This window comes from Falco rusticolus, chromosome 4, assembly GCF_015220075.1.
Source record: "Falco rusticolus isolate bFalRus1 chromosome 4, bFalRus1.pri, whole genome shotgun sequence".
Taxonomy (NCBI): domain Eukaryota; kingdom Metazoa; phylum Chordata; class Aves; order Falconiformes; family Falconidae; genus Falco; species Falco rusticolus.
In genome coordinates, this window is record NC_051190.1 from 6564661 (window position 1) to 6586169 (window position 21509).

At 40.1% G+C, this 21509-nt stretch overlaps 2 protein-coding genes across 2 annotated transcripts; one reads left to right on the forward strand and one right to left on the reverse strand.

Moving 5' to 3' along the window:
* Window positions 1–428: 428 nt before the first annotated feature.
* NEK4 (NIMA related kinase 4) lies at window positions 429–17240 on the forward strand. The gene is given in 20 exon segments (XM_037383945.1): window positions 429–662; window positions 4094–4106; window positions 4109–4359; window positions 5368–5405; window positions 5407–5563; window positions 6411–6518; window positions 7186–7313; window positions 7315–7338; window positions 8002–8140; window positions 8967–9392; window positions 9631–9663; window positions 9838–9891; window positions 10120–10263; window positions 11107–11247; window positions 11632–11698; window positions 12089–12195; window positions 13519–13607; window positions 14262–14467; window positions 15996–16129; window positions 16847–17240. Coding segments are annotated over 20 exon segments (2445 nt in total). The 5' UTR covers window positions 429–569; the 3' UTR covers window positions 16940–17240.
* Window positions 17241–18190: 950 nt separating this feature from the next.
* Window positions 18191–21504, reverse strand: SPCS1 (signal peptidase complex subunit 1). The gene is made up of 4 exons (XM_037383953.1): window positions 21316–21504; window positions 19940–19999; window positions 19555–19641; window positions 18191–18601 (listed from the first exon to the last, which is right to left on the reverse strand). Exons 1-4 carry the CDS (start codon window positions 21349–21351, stop codon window positions 18479–18481), a joined length of 306 nt encoding a protein of 101 aa, XP_037239850.1. The 5' UTR covers window positions 21352–21504; the 3' UTR covers window positions 18191–18478.
* Window positions 21505–21509: the final 5 nt, after the last annotated feature.

The window sequence follows — 21509 nt, forward strand, 5'->3', positions numbered from 1 at the left end:
AGGACTGGGAGTTAAACGCTTGGTCATAACAAAACATCCAAGCCTACAGAATCTGGGGTATTCTCTGTGCCGCAGTCGGCTTTCTGACATGCGCAGGCCTGTGAAGGACACAGCATAGGCTCCGAGGCTCCTTTTCAACCAGTCTGGAGTTTAAAACGCAATTTTCTGCCCCCTCCAAAGGTGAGGGGCAGCTGGGCAGGGCGGTGGGCTGTGGTGGGGCGCTGTGACACGGCTGCCCGCGGGGCTGTCCCCGGCCTTCTCGGGGCTCAGCACACCGGTCTCCTCAGGCACCGGCTGTGAGGGGCGGCTTTTGTCTCCCAGGCCGTGACCAGAGGCAACGGCAGCCTCACGACGAGCGCTCGGCGCCTGCCTCACACCTCCCTCAGGCTCCCGGCGCCCCCGCGACATGGCCGCCCCGCCCGTACCTCCAGCGGCCGCCGCAGCGCCGCCAAGCGCTGGCGCCCGCTCTGCTCGCCGCTCTGCTCGCCGCTCCGCCGCGCTCTATGGCAGCGGGGAGGGCCCCGGGGGCGCCGGCTGACGGGCACTGAGCGGGCCCGGACGGCGGGAGGATGCCCCTGGCTGCCTACTGCTTCCTCCGAGCCGTGGGGAAGGGCAGCTACGGGGAGGTGAGCCTGGTGCGGCACCAGCAGGACAGCAAGCAGGTAGCGAGGGGCTGGTCGTTAGGGCGCTCGGCTGCGGCCGCGGGTTGGTGTGAGGGGAGAACGGCCGGGGGTGCCGCCGGGGCCTGCGCTGAGGCCGGGGCCGGGGCCTGCGCGGGGTGCGCGACCTGTGGCCCGGCCTTGGCCTGTGTGTGGCCCTCACGGCAGCCCCGGGTACGAGCAGGGCGGTAGCCCGGTGTCGGGGTGCAGCCGTGGCCGTGACCTGGCGTTGGGGTGCGACTGCAGCCACGTCCCTGCCGAGGTATTCCTGGTGTCCCTTATCTATAAGACTTTTATTAACGTGTGGAGAAGATTTCGCGCCCGCCTCCCCCGCCCCCCATCCACACACACACACACTTTTTAATCTCAGAAAAACCCCAAACAAACAACCCCCCGAAATCCTCACTTTTTTTTTTTCTTCATTTAAATAAAACTGCTTATTGGGTATTTTAAGACATTTAATGCTGTGTTTTGGGGAGGAAAGCCTAGGTTTGGTATTCCTTTGGGTGACAGGAAAATACAGCCTGCTTTTTTTAGCGTGAAGCAGAAGAGGTTGCCCTTGGTTTGTTACTGCTTGTGCAGCCTCTTCAAGCTGTGCGTGTGTGAAGATAAAAGTGATAGCAAGGATGGAAAAAGCAGCTGGTGTTGGCTTTTGCTGGCATCAGCTCTGCTGGGGGAAGACAGGTTTTGTGTTTGCTGCATCAGCTGTGGCAGAACTTGGCAAAATTTTGGTTATTGTCAGTATTTAAGTGTACGCATTTTTTTTTCTTTGCCTTTTTGTTGGAAATTTGAAATAACCTGTCTTATCTGGCCAAAGCAGATGTGTTTGATAGCAAATGCAAGAGGATAAAGAAATGGGGACGGAGAACATCCACAGACCAGTACTGCAGAAACCTTATGAGCCTTGTGCCCAGGATTTGACTGGAGCTGATGGGAGAAGTGTTTGTGCCCAGTGGTCATCAGAGGGTGCGTGCCTTCTGGATGAAGGCAGGGATGAGGCTGGAATCCGAAGTGAATCCCAGCAACCTGTGGGTTGGGTAGCAGCGATGGTAGCACTTGTTCCCTCCAGGCCAGTCACCACAGTGCATAGTCCAATGTCTGCAAAGAGTTGCTAATCTTGTCCTAAAAGTCAACAGTGCATTGAGGTGACTTTCAACCGTATACAAGTCCTTGGATTTCACCTCTTTGTCATGCTGGCAAAAAACCGTGCTGTCATGCACGTTGGCAAAAGCCTTTTTCCTTATCGTTGTTATTTTATCTTAAATATTGATGCGTTTGCCATGTCTCATCTTTTGCCAACTTTTATGAACTTCTGTAGCAGGGATTTTTTGTGGTGGCTTACATAGTGCTATGTCTTCTTCAAAATAAATACTTTATTTAAGTATATTTGCTGTTAACAGAGTGCTGGGGTTTTTTGTGGAGAAGGTCAAGTGGCTCCAAATTTTTAAAACAAACAAATAAAAGAAAATTCAATTAGTACACAATTCAGTATCAGATAAGGTGGAAGAGCATTGTAATAGACTTCACGGGAATCTTGCCAAGATAACGTGCTCATTAAACCAAATATAACCAATGCCATGTTTAAAGTTAGGCTATGTGTATGCTTTTTGCATATTAGTAGTATATTGTCTAAAGATAGATGCTGATACAAAGCTAAAAGCTTTCGGTTTCCATGACCAAGGATACAGTTAATGATGACTTGTCACACAGAACACAGTAATTACAGCATTTCTATGTTATTTTAAACTTGAGTGATGCTGTACGCCATTAGTTTTGTTATATTCCTCTTGGGGGCTGTGTATTGTCACAGGTTTTAAGAATTGAAGAGCTTGTATATGACAGACCTCTGAAACACAAAATCAAAAGATGCTCTTGATTTCTGCATAATTGGTTGCCTTGGTATACAGGGTAGCAGTCTTCCTCAACACTAATTGAATGTGCTGAGCTAAAGTAATAGGGCCAACCTGGAAGTAGTCACCCTAAGCAATTGCCAAGGACACTGAAATTGAATAAATAAAATTTTTTTGAGATGTTTCAATGTAAAAGCTCTCCAGATAAGAATGTGGTCAGGTGTATACCAGGGTCTGATTGTTCTAGAGAAGGATGATGCCCTGAAAGTGATTACCACAAAACCTGTATCAGGAAGGGGGGCAGATCAGACCTAAATATTGGTGCTCTGTATGATGAACATGTACTATGGATTTTATTGTCTCATCTTGAGCTTCAATTATACTTCTTCTAGAGCCTGACATTTCGTAGAAGTAAGTTCAGTGTAATACATATTAGGGTAGTAAATAGCAGCTTTCGTGTGTAGTTTTAAAAAATTCATAACCCATCTTAAAACAGAGTAAAAGAAATTTAGAAATGAGCATAAGACCTTTTGGCTCTTTCAGTATGACCAGGAGTAGTTCATTTCTTCTTGAGTAAGTTTAAGCCTGTATATGCAGAAACTCCTAAATGCAACAGATAATCTGTTTTAAGGCAAGTTTTTTAAAAAGTAAATTGTGTCTGCTCTCAGGTGTTTGTGAAAGTATTTTCTCAATGTACCCCTAACTGTACCAGCCCTCCAAGTGCATCACTTGCTACCTTTCTTTTCTTGATAGAAGCTTTTTTCCCGTTCTCCCATGCTTCACTGTTTTGTAGAGTTGTTGTACATACCAATTAATCCCAAGTCAGTTCTGTCTTGGGGGTCTCCTGCCAGGTACAAGTTTTGTAAGAAAAGAGTGAACAGACCTGAAGAGTTCAGCAGCGTATTTGTGCATTCAGCAATTCAGCTGGGTAGTTCTTGTGAATATGACAATGGGGAATTTGTAATCTAAGCCTTGAAACTGAGGTTTTTAGTAAGTCTTTCGATCTTGGAATTGTGATCTATGTTTGGCGGAGCTGTGAGATGCTAGTTCTTGAGTTTTCTCTCTCTTTCCTTAAAATAAAATGAAAGGGTTAGGGTTTGGTTTCCTAGCAGAGTAGGACAAATTAAGTCTAGCCAGGTGACTTTGTCCTAGACATCCACTGCCATTATTTGCATATGACTGCATACTTTCCTTAATGTTATATTTTTAAAGTTGCTAGTGAATGGCCTGTTTTGAGAGTAACTGTGATGCATGAACAGTATTTCAGGCTTAGGAGCAAATGACACACATGGAGAAAGAGAGCTGGGGAAAAAAAGATAAATGCGAACATTAGTCAAAAGAAAGCAAAACACCACAAAATTCCTGTGCAGTTTTATTCAGGGAGATGAACAGAATAGCCACGCTTTCTCCTTTTTCACGGTGTAATGGTAGAAATGACGTATAACTGCTAGACAAATTGCAGTCTCCATATAGAATAATGTGTGGAGATTTCAAATACTGTATTTCCTTTAGATTTGGGGAATTCCCTAGGGCTTCTGTATAATTATTTAATCTCTTATGTTATACCTTGCCTTTTCTTTACAGTATGTCATCAAAAGTGAAACCTTAAAAATGCATCTGTCCGAGAGAGGAAAGCAGCAGAACAAGAGGCACAGTTGTTATCCCAGTTGAAACACCCAAACATAGTCACCTACAGAGAGTCCTGGCAGGGGGAAGATGGCCTATTATATATTGTTATGGGCTTCTGCGAGGGAGGAGATCTGTATCACAAACTTAAAGAGCAGAAGGGCAAGCTTTTGCCTGAGAATCAGGTGGTGGAGTGGTTTGTCCAGATTGCTATGGCACTACAGGTAAAATAACTTACAGCTTTGTCACCTTCGGATACAAATTTAATTTGGCTCTTTCTGCATTGAAAAATCCCACCGTTAGGCTGCAGTCTGAATTCCAGTTTGGCATGGTTAGCATCTAACTACAATGGTTATTAGTACATTAAAAATGTTCACAGGTCATTGCAGTCAAATTAACTATTTTAGTTAAGAAATTGCTGTGACATTTTATGTCTACAGTTTTGGTATCACAGAGGTAACAGTGGTAACCTCCAGGATGTTGTAATGCTAGTTGAAATGCTTCTTTGGTTTGAAATTTTAGATTAAATGTACAAAATGTAGTATAAAAAAAAACCCAGTCATTTCAGAAGCGTTTTGTATTCTGTGGTTTTGCTGTGTTTTTTAATGGTAAGCTTTGACTACTAATTAATAATTTCTATTAAATCTTATCTCACTCTGTTAAAATTTAGTAAGTGGAGGCGATCAGACTTTAAAGGCAATTGTTACTGTAATAAAGACCAGATATATAAAAGTTAACACTAAGAAATAAGAAATTGGACAGAAAATTCTATCTTAACGTTGCCTGTTGTGACAGACGTATGCAGTCTACAGTACTGCCCGTTGGTTTTATTAAAAGACTAATTTTTTCCCTGCTTACACAAGCTTACATTGTATTTCTACCGAAATTTATGCTTAAGACTAAGAAATGATTGTCAAGAAATGGAGGCACTGAAAGTGAGTTGAGGTCTTGTCTTTACGTTTGTATTTCCTCTCTTCTGCTGGCTTGTTAGAGCCACACAGGGAGATTTTGCTAAAGCGGTGCCAAGTTTTGGGGCCGTGCCTGTATAAGTCATTCCTAATATTAAGTCACAGATACTGTTTTAGATGGGTGCTCCTAAACTTGATAATGATGCATATGTCTTTTCTGTATTTGCATTTTCCCTCTTTGACTTGTGTAACGTGATTTTACTTTTCAGTGCAGAAGAACCAATTAGGAGTTACTTAACTCTATTGTATGTTTTTTCCCCCCAGTATTTACATGAAAAGCACATTCTGCACAGAGATCTTAAACTCAAAATGTTTTCTGACACGAACAAATATAATCAAAGTGGGTGATCTGGGAATAGCCAGAGTGTTGGAAAACCAGTGTGACATGGCCAGCACTCTCATAGGCACACCATACTACATGAGCCCCGAACTCTTCTCTAACAAACCCTACAACTACAAGGTAGAGTATGTTAATGCAAATGTTTCCATTTCATTAGGCACCTTGCTTTGTCTGAGAGCTTTACAATCTTATCTATTGTTTTTAAGTTCTTACTGCTTCCAACACTCTTTAACGTCCCCAAAGACCAAAAAAAAAACCGGGAGAGATTGGCAGGAACCTTTATTTCTGGAATTGTGTTTGCTTCAATAAGTGGGAATTCATAGCACATGATGAGTTAGCACAGCCAAGGTGTTCAGCACGTTGCCTGCCTGTACCTATCACAGCAGGCCAATATAAACAAAAATACCAGTCTATGTTAGATAGCTACATTTTCTAAATTTATTATATAACAGAAAGAAGCTTTATTCTTAGAAGTTTGTATTAGACGTAACAGCAGCATTAAACAAAAAGAAATTTTAAGTAGAGAAGTAAGCAGTGTTGCTGTGAATTTTAAATACAACAAAATAAAGCAAATGTACTCTTGTATACTTGTTCAGCTCTTGCTGCAAGCCACATACACCATGAGTGTCTGCAATGAGCAAGAGCTGAGGGGAAGCTGTTCTTCCAATGAAAAATCAAAATATTTTCATTTGCCAATTAGAATCAATATTGTACTTAAAAAAAAACAAAACAAAACAAACCCGCTCCAAACAGCAGCTTTCTTCACTTTTCAGAGAAATCTGGTGATATTTGGAAGAAAATAATTGTTGATCAAAAGTAAAAGAGTAAGACTGAAGCCAAAAGTTTGCAATGGAGTTTAATAGTTCATTGTCATTAAAGGCCTCTTTGAAAGCATGTGACTAAGTCTGAAGATAAACTACAATTAACAAAAAGTTCCCCAAACTTTTTTTTTTTCCCCTTTTTTCAGTCTGATGTTTGGGCATTAGGCTGCTGCGTTTATGAAATGGCTACACTGAAACATGCCTTTAACGCTAAAGACATGAACTCTTTGGTTTATCGAATTATTGAAGGAAAGGTAAAAACTTATAAACTATTTTTTATCTGTGCTTGGATTTTCTGTATATAACTTGAAGGTTATATTATTATCATCAAAATATTGCATGGAGTTAAAAATATTTTGCATGTTACATGCATCATCATGCATGTTGTAAGACTTCATGGTGGTATACAATGCAGTATCAGACACAGGGAGTTACGATTTGTAGGTACTGCTAGAGTTCCTTGTTACCCTTTTGTGTAACTAGTGTATTGATTAATTTTCAAAGTTCTGAGGTGGCTTACTTTCTTAATTTTATTCTGATTTAAATATTGTGCAAAAAAATAAATCACTATTCATGTGATGCCATTTTCCTGTTAGGTATGACTAGCTTATTTAAGTATCTGTCTGTCTTTGGCATATAATGAAGTTAATATGAATTTATTTTGTATAATTTTTTAAGCCTATTCATGGAACTTTAACTGCTGATATTAAAAAATTATGAACATTTCTTAGAGAAAACACTTAGGAATTCTGTATTCTGTTTCATGTTAAGCACTTGAGTAGCTTTCAGCAAATAAACAACGGGACTATTGTTTATGCAAAGTATGTAGCTGAATATAACTGTCATACATAAATAATCTAGCAGTAGCCCCTAATGACAAATATATTAAATAATATCAGACTATTCCCTTCCCTTTTACAGTTGCCACCCATGCCAAAGGATTACAGCCCACAGTTGGTAGAAATAATACGAACTATGCTCAGTAAAAAACCTGAGGAAAGACCTAGTGTGAAAAGCATACTACGACAGCCGTATATCAAGCACCAAATTCTTTGTTTTGGAAGCCACAAAGGCGTAAGATACTTCCATTGAGTGATTCTGTGCAAAATACTCACGTTATTGTGGTCTTTGTTTTACAATTTTTCCTAATTTTGTAGCAGGATAAATAAGTTCTATTATTTGCAGTTACAAGGCATATGACATAAGCGTTCTTTAGATTCTTGGAGAAACAGGAGGGAGTTAGAATGGAAACTAAGTTTTTTTTCTGAAAATGCAGAATAAAACTGTGCAATGTTTAGAACTGCACATCTTATTCAGAGAGTTTTAAAAAAGTACCACCAAATATCTTCAAGGAAATGATAGAAAATGTACATCTTTCTATATGGTTCTTTGAGACATTTATCAGCTGAGAGGTGTAATGCCAAGTTCCTTTAATATTCACTGATGTAATTATTTCTCTTTGTCAGGTTTAGTCAAGTCTTTTACTACTTCTGGATAGCACTGATATTAGTGCTATGCAGAACAAGTATACATTGCAGGCAGAGTCTGAATGGTGTTTTTTCAGCTCCTTTTACAGAAATGAAAATAGGTATGTAGTGTACAGTCTGTTGAACATGCCCAGTATTTTTATGTAAGCTGTTTAGTGGAGTGGATTTTGTTTAAATTAGTATAATCTAACAAAATGTCTTAAGGTTTTATTGATGGTGATTGAATGAGCAACTTTTCTTTTCTTTACAGGAAGGCATCCAGAAGTCATAAGAAAACAGTGAATTCCAAGCCAAAAGATCCTTGTTCTGTGGTCTCAGTAAAGAATGAATCTCATAGCAGGAATGTTACACACCAGAATCACTCCTTTGAGCAAGCCAGGAAATACAAAGTTGAGAGATACAGATTTTTTTTTCTTTTAAAAAAACGAAACAAAACCCACTTGCTTTTCCTAGAGAAAAAACTCAGTTTTATAAGAAGTGCCTTGAGTGTTCATGAGAACATAGATCTGATTCTTAGCAATGTGTAAAATTCATATTAAAGAAGGAATTGTGTTTAGACAAGCGTGGAAGTAAATAAACAGCTGTGGATCAGTGAAACTAATGGCAATGTCTGAACTATAAGGTGTTAACATCCAGTTTTTCATCTGTGGGTCACTGTGAATTACTAATGGAGTATTTGAGGTCAAACATTTGATGACAAATGGTAATAATTTTTAAATATGTGCTTTTGACTGGAAAAATTTGATTATAGTTGCAACCAAAAATTCTTTATTGTTGGAATTCTTTCCAGTGCTTAGAAAAAGTCTTTTGTAATGGTTAATTTTGTACATGTTTTTTATTTTCTGTGATGAGTCTGCTATATCTGCCTTTCAGTGCTGAAATACCAAATGTATATGGTGTAGTACATCTTAAAAACTGTTGGTACTTGTTGGCTTCTCCCTTACGGAAGAGCCAAGGGAGTACAACTTTTCTTTTATGGTCTAGGTGTACTGCATGTGTATAAACCAATGCCTGAAAATAGGTCCTGCGCAAATACGGTCTGTATCTCTTTAAAAATGTGGGCTGGGCTTTTTTGAGGCTCTCAGTCTGTTATTTATCATAATTTCATTGCAGTTTATGAACTCTGGTATTTTAATGATTTTTGTTAGATTGTTCTTTCATATTTGTGTCATACTCAAAAGGTAATTAGTTTTTTTGTTTTCCTTTTAACTCTAGAATGAAGAAGATCGCATCATCAAATACAAAGCCACCAAATTATGTCCTTCAGAGAAACCAGCTGTTGAGCTGGAAAGAAAACTGAGCAATAATGATTTGAACAACCTGGGAGACTCCTTGGCTACAGTTAGTGAAGTCAATATTGATATCTTACCATCTGAAAGGATAAAGTATGGAATTGAGAAGTGTGACAGCGAGTATATTCCAGAGAATAATAAAGCAAAGAATTTAAATATTCCAGGGAACTCTAAAATAACATCTGGTGGGCCAGTGATTAAGGAAGATGAACTACAGCAAAGAGCAAAGCAAGCTTTTAAAGCTGAAAATACTGAGTCTAAGCAGTCTTCTGTTGATGCTATAGAAGAAGATGGTGACACTTTGAAACTCCTGCAGCCTGTATCAAAAGACCAAAAGCAAACTGACCTGGTAATGCATTTATGCCTAGTTGAAGTAGACACTGAAATAGGTTTAACTAATGGCCAGCTCTTAAAATTTAGAGAGCTGCTGCACACGTTTTTCTGTCAAAGTGAGATGCTGCTGATGCAATTATTGAGATGATGAGATACTAATGAGTGGTTAGGAGTCTTGGCTTCAGATTTGCAAAGGAAACATGGTGCAGTAGTTCTAGGCTTGCATGTACACGATGGATATTCTGTTTTTACAGGGAACGACAGTTTTCCAGCTGCAAAGAGAGATGGTAAGAATAGTTTTGTAACGTCCTTGTTCTATGTTCTAAATAGGCCTGGCTAATCTTGAGTTGGACCTGATTTGGATGGGGAGCTAATAAGTGGTGATTGTCTTCTCATTGTATTTTGGTCTATAATGACATTTTCTACCCACTTTTCTAATGAGAAATCATTATCTGTTGTAGAGCTTGGATTCTACTGAAAAGCTGCTAGCACCGTCTGTTCCTGTTGTGATTCAGGTAAGGGTCCTTCTTCGATGGTTTAGTAGCTTAAAAATTCTGGTACTTCAGGTAGTTATTCTGACTGTATCGAGTAAGACTTTATTGTGGTTCTAGCTGTGATGTGTTAAGGTGGATGCAGTCCAAATAGTAAAGTGGACTGTATGGCTTTATTTTTTCTGAAAAGTGTGTAAGTGTAAATATGGAAATGGCATGTCTATATTTTTTAAAAATACTTTTACTTATTAGGATAGCATCTGTGATGGAGCTTCGCGTGATGCTCAGGAAAAAATTGCCTCTCACTTGCAGCCTCATAGTTCTGTCAGTGAACCCTCTCTGTCACGGCAGCGACGGCAGAAGAGAAGAGAGCTGGCTGAAGTCTGTTCAGAGGAGGTGCAGATACTAAAAACCAAATTTCCTTTTTCTTAAGATGCCTGCATTTTTTTGCTCTTTGAAAATAGGACCTATTTTTTTAAAAAGGGTCAGGTTTTTAATGCTGTTCTTGTTTCACGTGGATCTGTATAACTTCATTGGTAACAAAATGCAGAACATGCAAGATGTCTGTGTAAATTAGAAGCTGTCTGTGTAAATCTTTGAAAATCTCAATAACCCTCACAAGTGTGAGGTGGGCGTGCCAGGCGGATGCGAGGAAACACAGTAAACTGTGGGCTTTGCCGTGCTACAATCTTTCCTGGCAGTTTCCATCAGGACTTCTCACTCTTTGTGACTACAAAATATATAGCAGTACCTTTCCTGACCGTTGTGGATAAGGCTGCTTGTAGTGGGTAGCAGATTCCTTGTACTTCAGAACAGACATGTGTAATGGCTGCCCTGAGCTTATGAGTGCAGACTCTAGGAAGAAAATCTTGGCATGCATGTGAGACAGGGCTCCTGTCACTGAGCAGAGAGCTTTCTCTGGGGAAAGGCACTTGGCTGTATGAGGATAGAGAAGGGGGAGACTGGTGATTGATAGCCTGTTTTTTCGCTCAGGGTTTTGTATTTGAGGGTTGCAAAGGCATTGGCTGAAAAAATAGTGGACAAGATGTAGGGACAGAGAGAAGGGAAGTGGATGGAAGCTGAGTTGTTGGAGAGGGAGGGGTGAAGTTGAGAGGTGTAAAGAGGTTACAGTAGGATCCAAAACCTCTGGCATCCAGTCTTACCATGCAAGAATGTCTTCTAGATTACAGAGTGCTTCAAATAAAAATGGTACAAATTCTTGCTCCCTTCTCTTTCAAGTTCAGAACAGTTGCTCCTCGACCTTTACCTTTTCCTTCTGATATGAAGGCAGAGACAGCACAGAGGTGTGCAGAGCAGCGTGGTGCTGAAACCTCTGCATCTGTAAATAACGCCCAAACCAGTCAAGGTGCCATTGCAAAGGTTAGTGCTGAATACTGTGTCAGCTTATTTTTGTCAGTCTTTCCTTCTGAGCAGTCTGTTCTCTGAGTGTATGCACAGTGAGTAAAGAAATGTATAATAGCTTCCTACCTGATAGAAGTCCTGTGAAGCACCTGGTCAGTGGGATGAGAAGATGCCTTGCTGAATCATGGAGGTCAGAAGCTCCTTCTCTAGAGTCCGTATTAGTCTCATTGATCAAGACCATTTTGTAATAAGTAATTAAACATTTGTCAGATGATCAGAAGGTCTACTCTAATAGCTCTCCTTTCCATGTCAGTTGAAAAGGATTTTTTGCTTTTTAGGTGATTAGATAACAAAAGTCATTATGATGATTGCTAATTAAAACCAAATTAACTTCTTTTGAAGGAGCGGCCTTTGTCAGCAAGAGAACGAAGGAGGCTAAAACAGTCTCGGGAGGAAATGTTTCCCTCTGGTAATTTTTATGTTTGCATCCTGACATTTTAGGTGTAAGTAGGCTAATAGCTTCTTTGTGAAGAAATTATAACTTGTCAGTTCTTTACTACCATCTTCAAAAAGATGCAGTAAGGGTCTAGTTATGTGTTAAATAAAAATTTCTGTTAATGTGTCTGTATTTTTAAGCTTTTTGGTTATGTTCAATTATGTTTAGGGGTGACAACTTGTCTTTGAAACATACATGAAGCACAGAATAGACACCTTTCACATAGAAGCCTCAGTGTTTTCTCTTAGCAGAATACCTACCTGCCTGTCTTCTGCCAGGTGATAGACTTCTTGCAGGAGCGTGAAACTAATTCAAACTACATACAGCTAAGTTGTAAATATTGTAAAAATGTCATCCCTCCAGTGATTCCAGCAAGACGAACGTCAAATAGTGCAGTAGTTGAAGCAAAATCACATATGGAAAATCATGTTAAAGTTGCTCAGTCCTCATCAGATCCCAGTATTTCTCAGGTAAACTGGGGTCATCTACTTTTGAAATATTTAAATGCAGGCACAATTTTGGAAGAAAGTGATATTTTTAAAAAGGAAAAAAAAAAAATTATGTGTGAAAGAAACTCTCGGTCAGTGAGAGTGCACAGTTTGCTGTAAATACTGCTTTCAAGTCCTGGGGTAGAGTACGGTTCTCTAATGCACTTTTTTGTTTGGCTAGATCAGCCTTTCCAGGCTCACTGTGCATTTTCACTCCACTTGTCAGAGATGAAAACTGGGGATCTTTTACTGATTGTTAGGGGCTCTCTAAATTGCAGTGTTTATTTTATTCTGGAAGGAAAAAAATATCTGGAACTGTGCTTTAGTTACAGCTCAATAGTCTGCTTTAAATTTCTGTAACAGCACACTGCCTTTAGCCTGGTACATCTAATTTTGCTCTGATAGTGGTGTTTGAACATTTTTATATTTTTTATCTGTAGTCAGGTGTATACATTTATGTACTGGCAATCAGGAAGTGATGAAAAGTGGATACTTTCTGTTAACATTCTGTTCTTTGTCTAATTAGAAAGTCTTTTTTAATGTCTCAAGCGTATGTTTGACAATCTCCTACAACATCAGGGGAATGTTATTAATAAATGCAGAAGAGTAACAGTGAAGAAATTCTAGACTGAAATTCAAAGCAAGCGCTCTTTTTGAAAAAAAAAAAAAGAAAATACAGTGTTTTGCATGTTTTATCTATGTGTGTATGCTTGTAACTGATACCTAAATGCAAAACTTCATATGCATCCACAAACTGGGATTACACAAGGTTCATAACGCACTAGTTGTATACTCATATGCTAGTGGAGTTTCTGCATGCTGTGCTATGCACTGAACGTAAGACTGTAGACCCACAAGGGATTGAAACCCCTGTATGTTTTATGGAATGCTGGGAACTTACTGAACTGATATAAATTTATTGAAAAATTATTTTTAAGTGTGTATTAAAGACCAATAGACAGGCTAAAGGTAATTACTTTATAGTATAGTTGGCAAAGAACTGACACAGGTGCATGATTTAATTGTTTTTAATAGAGGCACTTGGTGAAGCATTTATAGTGGTTAAACTGCATGACTGAGATGTAATGCTAGTCACAAAAGCATTTCATAAAGTGCGTTGATGATGTCTTGTGTATTAGCTTCTTTTTAAAACCAGAGGTTACACCTTTTAAGTATTACCAAGCTGAGTCTGTAAACGTATGCTTGTTGAAAGCATTTCTTCCATGTAAGAACAGTAATTCATGCCATATTGATAAATCACTTTTGGCTATTAGGATTTTTGTAATTTATTCCCTCTTCACATAGAGAACGAGAGAAACCCATTGCCTGTCTGATGATGAGTTAAGCTCTTCCACAAGCTCCACAGATAAGTCTGATGGTGATTCCAAGGAGAGGTAAGTATTTTGTTCACTACTGTGCAAGAGTTTTCACTGCTATATTGGACCTTGACTTGCAGTGGGGAAAAAATGGCAGGAATTACTTTCATACTTTATCTCCTCATAGTGAGTGATTGAAGGAGTATGTGATGCATAAAGAAAACTAAAACCATGTGACTGTTGTCTCTGTAACTATAAACTGCCCATGCTGAACTTCCTGGGACATGATTGTGTACCTCTAGTTTTTGTCAGCTGTAGCTTCGCAGGAAACCAGTCTTCCAGCATCAAAGGATGCTGTCAGGATGCATTAAAAGTCTGAGTTAAAAGGTGCCAATATGCTTCCTTTCCACTGTGAATGAGGCTGAATTTATGTCTGATTTTGTCAGTGCAAGCAACTTTTCAAAAAAATACTATTTGTGGCATTACTACAGGTGCAGCTACACAGGTGGCAGTAGCTGATAGGATTGTGACTTTTTGCTGGGTGAATGGCCTCTGAGCCCTGGTTAGATGAAATACTGTTAATGTTGCTATTGATAAAAATGCACAATGAGAAGTAATTTGCGTGGAATATTTAGCAGGACCCCACTAAACTTACTGTAAGTCCTCTTGAGTGCAACGTGGGAGTTGCATTGTGAATGGTGACTGAATTATGTCTTACTTCTCCTCTACTAGAAAAAGCACTATGAATGAAATGAATGATTTGGTGCAGCTAATGACATGGACACTGAAAATGGACTCTAAGGAGAACTCTGAATACTGTGTAACCTCAACTCCAGCCCCAGAGTTTAAACTTCATAGAAAATACCGAGACACTTTGATTTTACATGGAAAATCACCTGAAGAATCAGAGGAATTAAAATTTGAAGAGATCTCTTCAGGTCTGTTGCTCTGTTACTGCTTTAAATGAATGGTTGTCAACTGCTAATAAACAAAACCTGCTAGTGGGCAACAGAAGGCAGTCTACTCTTACAAAAAATTCTTCGCAAGTTTCAACAATGCTTACAGAAGTAAACATCTTTTGAAATAATTTTGTGTGTGAAACTGCTCTAGTGGTTTACTTGCCAATGAAAGCAACATGTGATCTTTCTAATTTTTAATGAAGAGAGAAATCTGGTCTGCAATATGATTCCCCCCTTCCCCTGTGACTTAGAAGCTTCCAAAATGAACAGTTGAAGTATTTTGAAATAAGATTTTTAAGGCATTCAAGCGATTTGATAGCTGTAAAGCTTTGTGAATTATGGATAAAGCTGAAATCGTATACGAAGTATTAAACACAGTGGAGGTTTGCACAAATATAGTAGCTCATCCTCATTGCAGAATTTGGGCAAGCTTATTTTTCCTACAGATACAAGTTGCAAGAACTGAGTATCTTTTCATATTTGAGGTCTGGTTTAGACCTTAAGTTATGTATATGTATTCCAAAAAAGCAAGAAAAAAATTTATTTGCTGTGATTGCACTTACTATGCAACAAGAACAAGTGAAATAGCTGAGGGTATGTTTTTGAAGTCTCAGACCTTCTTGAGTTTGTTTTAAATGATAAGGATTCTACTTGTAACTAGTCTGGTGATGGGCAAAGCAATGGGAGAACACTGGATTTCACACTGTTAAGCTGATTCCACATAGCTGAAGTAAAATACATTGAAAGAGTTTGTCTCTAAACAGGTATGGCAGAATGGTAAAGGTACAAATTTCAGTGGTGGTGGTGGGTTTTTTTGGCTGTCAGTTTTTCTCTCAAGTATTCTATAGAGAGATCCTCCAGCTATTTACTTAATATCATTTGGGATGACAGGGCTACTCATTTCTAAGCTGAAATTTAATGAGAACAGATACTTTATTTTCAGAAGGTGATCCATCCAATGAAAGAAGTGTTGGGTGTTGCAATGATTAAAAAAGCAAGCTAGTGTTTTCAGTTCATTCCTAATGGAGGCCTTGTTGGCAGCTTCAGCTGAGGAGCAAAAGATTCAAAGACTGTTGAGACAAACAGGCAGATGGCAGAAATGTTGCCATTGGTGTTTTACAGTGATTAAACTTTCTTATATTTGCTCTAAGTACAAGTGATTGCATTATTAAAATATTTGGTGTAGTACTAGAGAATAGTACCTTTCATTGAAATAGTATTTCCGATATAATATATGGGAACCACCTGAAACAAAGTTACAGGGATGTAATTGTGCAAACTGTCTGCATTGACTTCGTACCATCCAGTGTTAGCACCCGAGTGCTTCTGTTTCAGCATGTCTGTTGGTAGGTTTAGCTAGCCAGTTCAGATAAACTTATTTCATGCAAATGGTCCGTTGGAATTCTGTGATAATATTTGTCATCCCATATTCTTCTGTATAGAGTATGAAAATAGACTGTACTGAAAGTAATTACTGCATTTATTTTTTTTAATTATTTTTTAATAGATATGTTATCAGTTCCTGACAAGATCAGGAGAATGGTTGAAGTCCTGAGGTCTGACGTGGTGCAAGGATTGGGAGTGAAACTTCTTGAGAAGGCATACAGCATCATGGAAGAAGATGATGAGGCGAAGAGAGAGGTGAATGTCTTTCATAATAAAATTGTTTAATTTCTTTATAAACCTAGATAAATGAGCAGGGTCCTTACTCCCCCCTGCTTTTTAGGTACTGATTCAGTAGTGCAAACTACTATTCAAAAAGTGTTCATCTAGTCATTGGCAAGCAAGGGCCCAAGTGTATTATCATTTTTAATGATGAAAAGTGTGATTCTGAATGTAGACTATGTTCAACCACAAATTCTTCAGAAAGCATAGGAGAGCTTTAGAATTATACCATGGTCCCCAAGTTTGTGGAAAATGCAAGGGATGTGAGTAATTTTACTCTGTGATGTTTCTTCAATAGGAATTTCTTTTCACCTGTAATTTTTTGCCTTCACATTACTTGCCTCATGCCCCTTATGTCCAAAGTGAGGAACAGTTTAATATCTGTTCCCAATAGAGGTGAGTAGGCAGTACTTCCAGCTCATTTGATTCAAAACTTGGTTACAAATGAAATACTGCAGACAAATTTAACCCGTGAAGATAGGATTTACATTTTAAATTGTCAGGTGGATTTGGAACTTTCTTGCCTTCAGACAACAGACTCCTCCATTTTTCTTCCCTCCCATCTATGTTGTCAAACTCCATATGCTGCTTTTCAGTGGAGTGCTTTGGTGGTGGTTTTCTGTTAATATTTTGGTAGTTCCTACTTTTTTTCAATGACTACATTTTGTGACTTTTTTTTTTTTGCTCTAATAGCTGCAGTTGCGGGAGCAGATGGGAGACAAGTATGCAAGTTACAGTGCGAAGGCACGGCATCTGAAATTTCTTGAAGAAAATGTGAAGCTCTGAACAGAACCTTTTTCTTAAATAAAAGGACTTTACAGCTCATTTGATAGACTGGACCAGCTTATGAAGCATGTTTATCCATTGACCTCCTTTGCTGGAATAAGAAGGTGAACTTGCAAAAAAGTTATAGTTTGTAGTAGTATTTTTCATATTAGAATGTGAACCAGGCTATCACTTTCTCAGAATGGAAACTTTAGTTTTTATTCTCTTAATGAAACTTTTAAGGAGTTGCTTTTTATAGATGCAATGAGGGATGGATACCAAGTTTTGCATACCAAGGAGCATAATAAAAAACTGATTTGAATTTGTCATAGCAAAAGGGTTTTGGAATGGTCGCATACTAAAAGAAATCTATGCCGAGGTTATGGTGTGATGGGCTATAAGCTGTTACATCAAATAGTTGTGAAAATTTAGAAGGGAGAAACAATTACTAATTCTTGTACCACCAAAAGCCCACCAAGTTCTGAAGATTGCCAAGTTAAAGGGCTAAAGGGGGTGGCTGCACTGCTTTTAACTACAGCTTTTGCTTTTGTGTTTCACTGCTAATGCAGTCACCAAGGTGGTGGAAAGTATTTGGTAAAACTGGATAAAATAAGTCTGAAAATGTTTGAAAGGAACAAAGCCATGGTTACCATGGTCCCAGCTGGAGAAATCCCTTTGCCTTACAAATACTAATTCCTTTTAGGAATACAAGTGCCCAAGACCAGGGTCGCTTAAAGAAATAGGCCTCTTAGCTTTTCTCTTTATGCGTCTAGATTGTGTTGCTACACATGCCCAGGCATTGCTATGTACCATCACTATAGAAAAAAACACATGTTCTTTTTCAAGGATAAAGAAATCAAAGGGAATTTGATTTGTAAAATAAAATTTTAAATGCTCAACCCATCTATGCCCTGCCTCTCGCTTAAATATTGTAACCTCCAGCACCTATGATGGAGACCGACATGACAGTAGTGAAGAAGTGCAATACTCATGGATCCTGCTGCCTTTCACATACTCGATGCTGCATGCCAGGTACAAGGTTTCAAGAGCTGCCGTATTATGCAGAGTCAAGATGTTACTTTCTCTACCCAGGCAAGTGTATTTTAAACAAAAAAAATGCCACTGTGAAATTGCCTATCCTGGAACAGTTCCCAGTTCTTAGCGTTTTTCAGAATTGTGGGGTATGTACCATTTTGCAGGACTTGTTACAACCTGACACTACTGACAGCTTTTTTTACACACAGTAAAAAAATGTAGAAGTCCACTTGTATATTCTCTTTTAGGCTGTGGCAACAGTACTTTATTTGATGTGCTTTGTTCTTTTTACTAAAGTACTTGAGATGTGACTCCAGTAACCTTCTAAAGGTATTCCCCCCAACCCGCCTTCCTCATGACTTCATAGAAACTCCAGCCAAAATTCAGAGAGGCCTCATGCTCTCTGCAGATCTTGCAGTACTCATGGTAGTATAGAAAGTAGTAAGAAAAAGCCAAGAATTATCTCCCAGCAGAAATGCATTTAACAAAATTTAACAAAGCAACAACATGAAGAGCCAACATTTTTTAGCTTTTAGAATGTCTCTTTGGCTTTCTGTCTCCTGGCTTCTTCTCTTCTGCTCCCATCTCTTGGACAGGTAGCCACTTCAGAGGATTGCGTCGGTACATAGGCCATGGAGGGAGCGTTAGCTTAGAGAAAAGGAATGAAGTAAGAACATGTAAATCAAGATGCTAGATAAGTGTTTTGTACAGCTTGTTGGGAAAATACTCATTTGTTAACTATTGTATCAATTAGTCTTACAGTTCATACAACTTCATACTATAAAGATATATAGTTTATATTGTATACTCTGTAGTCATGCTTCCGTAAGCACGGCTAAAGGACCCCAGCTCATTGCAGGGAGGAGGATGACAGCACTCACCCTGAAGAAGAATGGATACCCGTGGTCCAGCAAGGCAATGCCAGCATCCCAGCCCCTCTAACACCTCTGTGAAACCCCCTCATTCATTATCTGGCATCACAGATAAGTAAACGGTAGCAAGGCTGACTCCAGGGATGTTTAGATCAAGAAAGCAGCAGATGGATGCTGCTGCTGTAGAATTATAATGGCTTTTCCAAACAGTAGTATGTGTATGTTCGGTAGCGACTGGTCAAATCGAGTTGTATCTGAATGCTTGAAAGGTACAAGAACCACGTGTAAAACCACATTCGGTGTGTGCCAATTAGAATGGGATGCCTCATGTGCATGAATAAGGAATTACTCTTTTAATTCTATACTTTGTGCCCTAGCCTCTCTTCTTGGTCGGTATGGCCCACCTGCAAAACTTCCCTGACAAGCCACTACTCCACAGAAAGCCTCACTGTGGCGTTTCTGTTATCAATGCTATCGGCTTGACTTAAAAGTAACATTTAATTGAAATGAAAAACTTAATTAAAAAGCAGTATTAAATTGCAGCGTTCTCTAAAGTCTTACTGGCATTTGAGAAAAGGCACTTTCTACAGATCCAAGAAAGTGCAAATATATAGTAACAGTATGAATTATATAGCAAACATTTGTCTCTGCTGACAGCACCTTAACGTAGCTATTATTTCAGGTTAAATAGTGCATGTATTTTCTGGGCTGGGGCAAAAAAATTCTCACCAAACATGATAAAGCAAATCCAGCCATAACTATGTAGACAGTCCATCCAAACTGTTCAGTGATGTACCCATAGATGAAACCGATTACCTGAGGGGAAGAAAAAAACAAAAATCAAGCTTTAAAAAAGCAAAGCCATTTCCTGTGCCATGATGAAGTTGAGGGGTTGGGGGGAAGTAGAAAAATGCAGGTGTATCAAAAGCACTGTTCATCTGTCCCTCCATCTTTCTAACCTTGTTGTCAAAATTGTAGGCTAATAATGAAAGTAAAAGATTGAAAGAAAAACTCTTAATCCACGACAGCCCCTCTGATTTTTGTCCAAAGCTTTTAGTAACTCAGGTAAGCCAATCAATCAGAAAAAAAACTTTGTAAGTTACAGTATACTTACTGCAGAGACAAGAATGATTCCTTGAAAAATCTGTTCTGCTAATTTTTGGCCCTTGTAGTCCTGGAAAGAGACATTTTTCAATTAACCAAAACATAAACCTACCAGTTTAACCTGAAAGAGTTTGAACCTAGAGTCTGCCTGACCCCAGGTTCTCAGCTGTTTTGTGCAACTTTCAAACCAGACTGGAATTAGTTTTCTCACAGTGGATTTTAATTACAAAAGCACTAAACTCTTAATTCATGTAACACCTCCCCTACAGTCTTGACCACACTGTCACTGAAATCGGGAGTCAAACCTCTTAACACCAATGCAGTATTAAGAGGCAGACGCTCCTTTATTGCAGCGCTGGGTGCTCGGTGGCATCTCCACAAATCAAGCACACCTGTGTAGATTTCACCGTTAGATTTATACACAAAATCACAAGGTCGTACACTCCCAGTTACAATGATTGGTTAGTAATTTGCATATAATTATAGTATCTGCTGTGTCATCCTCTTCTGCTACTACACTTGCGCAGGGGAAGGGTCTTCACCTGGGCAAGGGTCTGCTTGACCTGTGGGTGTGGTTTTTAGTATTATAATGAAGGTAGTTTGCTTCAGGACACCTTAAAAGGATGTTTTGTTGCCAAGTTGGAAGGCTGGATAGCAGCCTTGCCAAGCTGTCCAATAACTCATCCTATAAGCAATAGAACTGGGTGCTCTGGTTGTTGTCTAGAGGGTAAGGTTATTATGGGCTATAGCATAGGGACTCCACGTAACACAGTCTCGGGTAAGAAGCAGCACAGCAACTCATACATCATTGGTTAGTAAGTACTAACCTCATTCTAACATGGAGGTTAATTCTTTAAAATCAAGATGCTCCTATAGGTAACTTTCACAAACACAAAATATAGGAAGAGTCAGTAAAACTTTCAATTTGCAACAACATCACCTAAACCCAAAAGCAAGTACTGCCTGTTCGGGATAAGGAATGCAAGTTCAAAATACCATTGTAGGTGGCTCAGCAGCACTATGTAAAAGCCCTAACACCGCAGAAGAGCGTTCTCTGGAGAGGTAAAGGACATGCAGGCCTCGCCCCCGTTAGCGTGGCTTCAGAGACCGCGGCGGCCCTGGAGGCCACGGCGCCCCCGGCTCACGCAGCTCAGGCAGGGCGGTGCGGGGCTCCCCCCGCCCGGCTGCGCGTTGCCTTCCCTGGGCAGCGCCTCCAAGCTCGAATTTTCAGAGCAAACACCCGGAACGACACGGGGCGCCCCCCGCGCGGTTCCCCGCACGCAGGCCCCGGGGGGGGAGGGGGAGGGGGGCCCTCGAACCCGCCCAGGGCCACGTCGCCGGCAGCGAGCAGGGCCGAGGGCCCGACGACGGCGGCGGCCGCCCTACCATCTGCGTGGGGATGGAGCGGAAGATGCTCAGCATGGCGGCGGCGGGGAGCGGCGCCCGGCGGCCCTGGCTCTGCTGGTCGGCGCGGTGGTCTCCGGCGGTGCCCGGCGGCGGGTGCGGGCTGCCCGCGGCGCCCTGCGAGGTGGCGGCGGGCGGGCTCGGCGGGTCCCGCGGCCCAGCGCGACCCCGCGGCG

Coding starts and splice junctions, on each gene's coding strand:
- SPCS1 (XM_037383953.1), bottom strand. CDS start 21,351: ATGCTGAGCATCTTCCGCTCCATCCCCACGCAGATG. Junction 20,000..21,315: donor GCTCCATCCCCACGCAGATG/GTAGGGCGGCCG, acceptor GTCTCTTTCCAG/GACTACAAGGGCCAAAAATT. Junction 18,602..19,554: donor GATTTGCTTTATCATGTTTG/GTGAGAATTTTT, acceptor CTTTTCTCTAAG/CTAACGCTCCCTCCATGGCC.